At 51.8% G+C, this 7724-nt stretch overlaps 1 protein-coding gene across 1 annotated transcript; it reads left to right on the forward strand.

The window, feature by feature from the left end:
• Nucleotides 1-764: 764 nt before the first annotated feature.
• Nucleotides 765-7211, forward strand: KLK5 (kallikrein related peptidase 5). The gene is made up of 5 exons (XM_059382228.1): nt 765-837; nt 2957-3221; nt 4020-4276; nt 4406-4539; nt 7056-7211. Exons 1-5 carry the CDS (start codon nt 765-767, stop codon nt 7209-7211), a joined length of 885 nt encoding a protein of 294 aa, XP_059238211.1.
• The last annotated feature ends 513 nt before the right edge of the window (nt 7212-7724 follow it).

Here is a 7724-nt window from a genome sequence, read left to right on the forward strand (position 1 = left end):
GAGAAAGAAGGCTGTAAGAGTTTGAGAAAACAGACAAAGATAGGAAGATGATAAAGTGGAACGGAGAGATGCAGAAGGAATGAAGAACACAGAAAATAAGGAAAAATCCAGGTATCAAGAAGACCGCCCAGAGCTGGTGAGAAGCATGAGCTCAACGCTGAGGGGAATGGGGTTCAGGGCTGGGTAGGCCAGCCCTGCAGAGACCCCTTCCTAACTCACCCCCCCCAGTCCCCCTCCCCGCCAGGGAAGTAGGGAGTGGCCTTCAGGACTGGGTGGGGGGTGCTCTGGGGGCGGAGGTCGGGGGAAGCAGGAGGAGTGATTGTTGAGGCCTGGCAGGGCGCCTCACTCCCTGGGAATGTGCCCCGGGGATCAGTGGGTGGTTATAACTCAGGCTGAGTGCCCAGAGCCGAGGAGGAGGTGGCTGCAGGACGGCACAGACCTGAGAAGTCTGTGGCTGAGCTGGGAGCCCGTTCCCCACCCCCTACCTGGGGGACTCGGCAGGTGAGGCCTGGGGAAGACCACAGGGACAGGGGTCTGCATCTTGGATGCACCCCTACTCTCTCTTTATCCTCCCTCATTGCGTGACTGGAGGGGGCTGGATGTCTGCTCCTCTGAAGTCTATAGTCTCTGGCTTGGGGGCAATCCCCTTGTGGTTCCTTTCTGCCCTAGGAAATGGGGCAAGGAAGAAAAGGAGGTGGGGTAAGGGCTTCCCAGAATCATCCCGGCCTCCCTGCCCTCTGTCCTCCCCACAAGGTGCAGTGGCCATGGCTCCAGCAGGACACCCCTGGATGTGGATGGCCGGTGCCCTGATCACAGCCCTGATGATGGGAGTGACAGGTAACCAGAAGCCCTGTTGTGTGCCTGTAGACTAACTGGGTGGGCTATGGGTGACTCTCTGAGGGACACTGGAGTGTTAGTCCCAAGGGGACTCTGTGTGATGGGGTATGGCTCTAGGACTGGGTGACTTGTGAGTCGGTGTCCTTATTCATGTTCAGGTGATTGTGTGTGGCTGTGTGCCTGTCACTGTGTGTGTGTGTGTGGGTGGGGTGCCTTTCCCCATATCAAGTGACTGCCTGCAACAGGTGCACTAGCTTGGAGGCTGTGTGTCTGATTGTGTGACTGGGCATGTGTGCATTTAGGATCATGTGTGGCTCAATGTCTGTGCAGGTAATTGTATGAACATTATGTGTGTGGCTCTGTGTGGCTGAAGGTATCTGGAGTCCTTGTCCCTGTGTCACCGGATTGTGTGTCACAAAAGTGCTTTTTACGGTGAAAATGCATGGCCAGGTGTGTGCAGGTAACGGTTTGGGGCTGTGAGATTGCGGCTGAGTGTGGGATTATGTATGCCTCAACTCGGGCTGTGAGACCGCTTGAGGTTCTGTGTCCAGGTGTTGGTGACTGCGTGTTTATAGGGGACTGTCTGTGAGATGGGGCGGCTGCGTGGGTGGGGTTTTCATCCCTCCCCTAAGGGCTGAAGTGTCTATCACTTCGAGATGGTGACTGTGTGAGGTTGGATGATACCAGGTCACTTATTGCTGGGCTTTTGGAGTGTAGTGTTATCACCATGCCAATGTGTCTGTGTGCAGGGATGCATACACGTGCCTGAGACACTGCATGGGTGCGCAAAACCTTGTAAGGCTGCCGCCCAGTGCAGGTGCTTGGGAAGTGTGTGCACCATAAGACCCAACCGTGCCTGTAGCTACTCCGGTGCAGATGATGTGCATCTCTCATGCAACTCTGTGCGTGCTTATCTGTAACAACAGTTGTGTGCGTGTTTCCTGGATGTGCACGCCAGGGCTTGGCATCTGTGGGTCATCAGCAAGAGTATGAGGTAGTGGACTGACTATGGGGGACTGGCGATGGAGTGGGGTATCTGTGTCTGTCTGAGGGTATTGCCAGGAGGATTCAGGAGGCAAGTCCTTGTTGGAGAATTCAAAATCGGTCCTACTTTCTGCCGCCACCAGGTCCCTCTAGCTGAGCACTTCCCTGGTTTTGTTCCCCCAAATCTCCCTCCGCCCAGGGGCTCTGACTCTGACCCCCTTTCGTCCTCCACATGCGAGTCCAGACTTTATCCAAAGACAGGGTCCCCTTGGGCATGCACCCCCCCACCCTGCAAGCCAGGCCCCACCTAGATGGCTCTTCAGGTTTGGGGCCACGGCCCCTTCCAATCCTGTCTGCAGCTCCTAAAACTGAGCCCCTACCTCCTTGCCCAAAGTCAGGGATCTTTCTAGACTCCATCTCTCCACATGACCCTGGCCTCTCAAACTGCCCCTTCCAGCCCTGACCTCATTCTCTGAGGACTGACCACACTTCTTGAACCAAGGGCCCACCACGAAAGCTCTGCTCACCGGTCCATTCTCAGGCTCCGCCCCCTGAACTTTGGCTTTGTCTCTGGGATTGTCCAACTTTACCTTCTTGGCCCCACCCACTGAGCTCTAGCCACTCCCAGGAACCTTGAGGTACAGTCAGAGACCAGTAAACCACCTCATCCTGGACTCTGTCCTTGAGTTCGTTCTTTCTTTCTTTCTTTCTTTCTTTCTTTCTTTCTTTCTTTCTTTCTTTTTAATATTTTATTTATTTGACAGACAGAGATCACAAGTAGGCTGAGAGGCAGGCAGAGACAGAGGAGGAAGCAGGCTCCCCGCTGAGCAGAGAGCCTGATGTGGGGCTTGATCCCAGGACCCTGAGATCGCGGCCTGAGCTGAAGGCAGAGGCTTTAACCCACCGAGCCACCCAGTTGCCCTGTTCTTGAGTTCTAAGCCTTGCCCTTCTTCATAGGTTTCAACCTTAGATTCCAGACCCCGCCCCTAAAGTCCTGGGCTGACCCCCTCCTCAATATAAGAGTGTTTCAGGGGGTAAGACGAGCTCTGGCTGGTCCCACCTCTTGGATCTAAGACCCAACAGCTGAGCCCAAGCTCCGCCCTGAGCCCAAGCCCCGCGCGTTTTCTGCCCCCAGAACCTCTTCTTGCAAATGATGCTACCTCCTGCGACAACCCCTCTGACACCGGGCCCTCTGGAAGCACTCGGGACATTGGAGGTGGGGCCAAGGAGGACACCAGGGCAGACGAAGGCAGCAGCAGCCGCATCGTGAATGGGTCCGACTGCGAGATGCACGCCCAGCCGTGGCAGGGTGCGCTGTTGCTGCAGCCCAACCAGCTCTACTGTGGGGCCGTGCTGGTGAATCCGCAGTGGCTGCTCACAGCAGCCCACTGCCGGAAGCCGTGAGTGGGGCTCCAGGAACAGGGCTGGACAGGGCAGGGGCGGGGGGAGGGCCATGGAGGTGAGTGTCGGGCGCGGGTGAGAAAGGGGTACAGCTGAGATGGGATCAAAGATGGAGTTTGGGTGGAGAATGGGGTTAGGCTGGGGAGAGAATTGTGGTAGGGGGTGGGAGTTAGAGATGCGGTGGATTTGGGCATGAGGAGAGCATATGTTGAGTGGTTTGGAATGGAGATGAGATTCAGAGTGACTTTAGAGTTTGGGATAGGGTAGGGTGGAGATGGAAATGGTATTGGGATTGGAAATAGCTCTGGGGTTGAAGATGGGGTTGGGGTTAGCTTTATGAATGGCACTGGAGATGGCTAGATTTGGAGTCGGGAATGCATGTATTGATGGTTTGAGTGTGGGTGAAGAATTAGGGCTAGGATCGGGGATGGGAATGGGTTGGATCTGGAGCTGGGCACGCGTCTGCCGACGGTCTGGAATGGAGATACCATTAGGAGAATTGGAGATGGGTGGAGATACATGGGGATGGGTTAGGGCTGAGGGCGGGGATGGATGTAGGATTGAGGATGGGGTTGAGATTAGAGTTATGGGAGGTTGGAGGGGGTTGGATTTGAGGTTGGGGTGGTTAGATCAAGGTTGGGAATGCAGCTGTGGTGGTTTCTATGTGGAGAAAGGATTTGGGGTGGGGATGGGATGGGATGGGGTGAAGTCACGGTTGGGACTGGATTGGGGTGTACTCGGCACTGAATATGGGCATAGGAATCGGGGTTGCTAATAATCTGCACTACCTTCTTTAGATTTTACAGAATTCGCCTTGGCCACCATTCCCTGTCACCCGTTTATGAAACTGGACAGCAGTTGTTCAAAGGGATCAAATCCATCCCCCATCCTGGCTATTCCCATCCTGGCCACTCCAATGACCTCATGCTCATCAAACTGAACAGAAAAATTCGTGAGACTCAGGCTGTTAAACCCATCAACATCTCCCCTCACTGTCCCACTGCTGGGACCAGCTGCTTGGTTTCTGGCTGGGGAACAACCAGCAGCCCCCACGGTGAGCGTCCAGGTCCCTCTTGATGCACACACCCTTGTCTGCCTTCTCCTCCTCTCTGCCTCTGAGCACTGCCCCTCCCCCATCTTTCTCCGTTGCTCACAGTGGCCTTGCTCTGTGTGTTTCTGACAGTTAAATTCCCCAAGGTCCTCCAGTGCTTGAACATCACTGTGCTAAGTGCTGACAGGTGCAGGAAGGCCTATCCAGGACAGATAGATTCCACGATGTTCTGCGCTGGCGATGAGGCGGGAAGAGACTCCTGCCAGGTAAGGCTCAAGACTCAGGCATTCATGCGGCAGATATACACCAGTGCCAGCTGTGTAACTTGAAACCTTGCTTAGTGCTGGGAACACAGCCCTGTCCAGTAGAAATATAATGTGAGTCATACATGTCATTTTAAATTTTCTAGGTGCTACATTTTATTTGATTATTTTAAAGATTTTATTTATTTACGAGAGAGAGCGCTTGTGCACAGGGCCCCTATAAGCCCGGAGAGGGGAGGAAGGAGAATCAGACTCCCTGCTGAGCAGAAAGCCCTATGCAGGGCTCAATCCCAGAACCCTGGCTAGGATCATGACCTGAGCGGAAGGCAGATGCTTAACCAACTGAGCCACCCAGGCGTCCCTAGTAGCTACATTTTAAAAAGTGAAAAAGAGGGACGTCTGGGTGGCTCAGTTAGAAGGACGTGTGATTCATGATCCCAGGGTTGTGAACTCAAGCCCCATGCTGGGTATAGAGATTATTTAAAATGAAATACAAACTAAAATTATTTTAAAAACCCCAATGGTCAAGAAAATGAATAAATAAGGCAATTTCAGAGAATGATTAAAAACTATGCAGAAAATAAAATATAGTTTTATGATAGGGAGTGATGAGGGACAATATTCAAAAAGGTGGTTGGAAGGGCCTCCTCCAAGAGGTGGGTAGACACTGAATGACATAAAGGAGCCAGCCTTGCAAAGGTTAAAGGAAAGAAAACACTTGCAAAGGTCCTGCAGCAGGGAGGAGTTTGGTGGCTCCAAGAAGAGAAAAAGCCAGAGTGTTTGGGAGACTGGGTAGGGGGAGTGGACGCAGCAAGAGTTGGGCCTGGGAAGATGGGTGGGGTCCATGTTCAACAAATATTCCTTGACCCTCAAGACAGAGCTTCTCTATGTCCTCATGGAATCTCTATCTGTTGAGGATGACAGAAGTTAAAATTAAACTCTTGCAGGGATCAGGACCCTCCCCTGTATTCAGGTCCTGAAGGGTTCTAGAAGGATGTAAATTAAGGTGTTCTCTGCTGGCAGGACAAACACTTCAGTAATATTGGCAGTTAAGAAGTAAGCTCTGGCCTCAGACAGCACTCCTATCCCACTCTGATGGCTGGGAAAGGGCCCATCCCCCCAAATTTTACAAACCTGAGGATTATAGCAACTTCCCAACGTCATTTCTGTCCCCACTCAATATGGAAACACACACATCTGGACAGAGGAGTGGGCGGAGGGATTTTTATCAGAAGAAAGCACACCTGACTCAAATGTCAGCACTTTTTAAAAAGATTTATGTTTAAGTGATTTCAACCCTCCACGTGGGGCTTGAACTCAACCTCAAGATCAAGAGGCAGGTGGTCCACTGACTGGGCCAGGCAGGTGCCCCTCAAATGTCAGCATTTAAAACCATTTCACTTTCCTGAAGCCAAGCTTTGCATCTTGTTTTTCAGTTTGCAGACCCCAGTTAGCTTTTCATACCAGCATGTGGCCAGGGTTTGGCCACTGAGAGCAAAAAGTAATAACAACACTAATACAATAATAGTAATAACACGGGACCCTGCTTTATGTGGTTCACATATATCAGCTCATTGACTCACCATTATTATTAGCTCTATCTTGCCGACGAGGAGCCAAACTCAGGGCAGTTAATGAACTGCCTCTCAAAGGAAACTCTGCAGGGATATTAAACAAAATATAATGAGAAAAATTAAACTCCAAGAAAACTGAAATTCAGAGGTGCAGGCAGTCAGGCTCTTTTGCCTTGAAGTAGTGCCTGCTAACAGGGAAAGAAGTCAGGCTCTGGATTTCTTTATAACTGATACTAGTATCTTGCATAAACATACATAAGAAGTGACAGTAAAGAGTGGTGAGTGTTATTATAGGTAGCTGCAGGAGTTTGGGGAGCCATGGATGGGCAACCCAAAGAAGCAATCCTCAACTTGCCTCCTGCCACCCAGGGGAGATATGACAATGCCTGGTGAGCTGTGCCTGGAGGAGGAAGGCAGTGACTGGCATATAATGCATAGGGGTCAAGGATGCTGCTGAACATCTTCCGATGTGTACGACGGCCGCCACAGCAAAGAATGATCTGGCCCTCCCTGTGTCAGTGGTGCCCAGGATGAGAAAGCCCCATCTTTTAGGGGCCAAGAGCTGCCTCTCTGCAAAGGGGAGGTGTAAATCATGTGTGCTCAGTAGGAGAAATGCAGTGTTCAAAGGTTGGACTAGAGAAAGACAAATAGGGACAGGGAGACACAGTGAGGGAGACACACATAAGAGGTAACATTGGGTGGAGAGGGCAAACGGAACGTCTAAAGGTGAGACTTACATGGAAATGTTAACATTTCCTCTCTCTCTCACTCTCTCTTTCTCTGTCTTGCCTGTTTCTCCCTCTCTGTCTTTGTGTCTCTTCATCTCTCTACTTTTCCCATCTCTATGTCTCTATCTCTTGCCACCCTGGCCCTTCTTCACCTGTGTGTCTCCCTCCTTCCACCTCCCCACAACTCCGCCTCTCTGAACTCCTTTCTCCTCCACAGGGTGATTCCGGGGGACCTGTGGTCTGCAATGGCTCCCTACAGGGCCTTGTGTCCTGGGGAGACTTTCCCTGTGCCCAACCAAACAGACCTGGTGTCTACACCAACCTCTGCCAATTCACTAAGTGGATCAAGGACACCATTCAGTCGAACTCATGAGGCATCCCAGGACCCAGCATTCTGGTGTGCCCCACCCACTGCCGTCATCACTCCTGCAGGGACCATGACACTCCCTCCATACCCCTGTTCCTTCTTGAGGATGTTGGGGTTGTTAATCTCTCCAGTCCCTCCCCAAGTCTCCTGGAATCTGGGTCCCCCTTCCCTAGCCCTGGGCTGACCCTGTCTTTCCAGTCAGGTCAGAGAGAATTTCCCAGAAAGACCAAGGTGAGGGCTGCACCTCAGTCTCCCCCATGCTTCCTTCCTCAGGCCCAGGGGCTATCCTTGTTCATCAGCTATGACCAAAATTTGGTCCCAGAAATAAAGCATCTGAGGAGAAGTGAGCTCTGTATGTGGTGTCCCCACTCACTGAATGACCAGGCAGCGAGGAACAAGTCACTTCTTCCCTCTACAAAACTGTGTTTGCTCTTTGGGGGTATTTCACTTGCAAGAAACAGAGATCCACTCAAGCTGCTTTGCATTTTCTTCACAAATATATTTTTTAAAGATTTGATT

The sequence above is a fragment of the Mustela nigripes genome, chromosome 17 (genome assembly GCF_022355385.1).
Source record: "Mustela nigripes isolate SB6536 chromosome 17, MUSNIG.SB6536, whole genome shotgun sequence".
NCBI lineage: Eukaryota > Metazoa > Chordata > Mammalia > Carnivora > Mustelidae > Mustela > Mustela nigripes.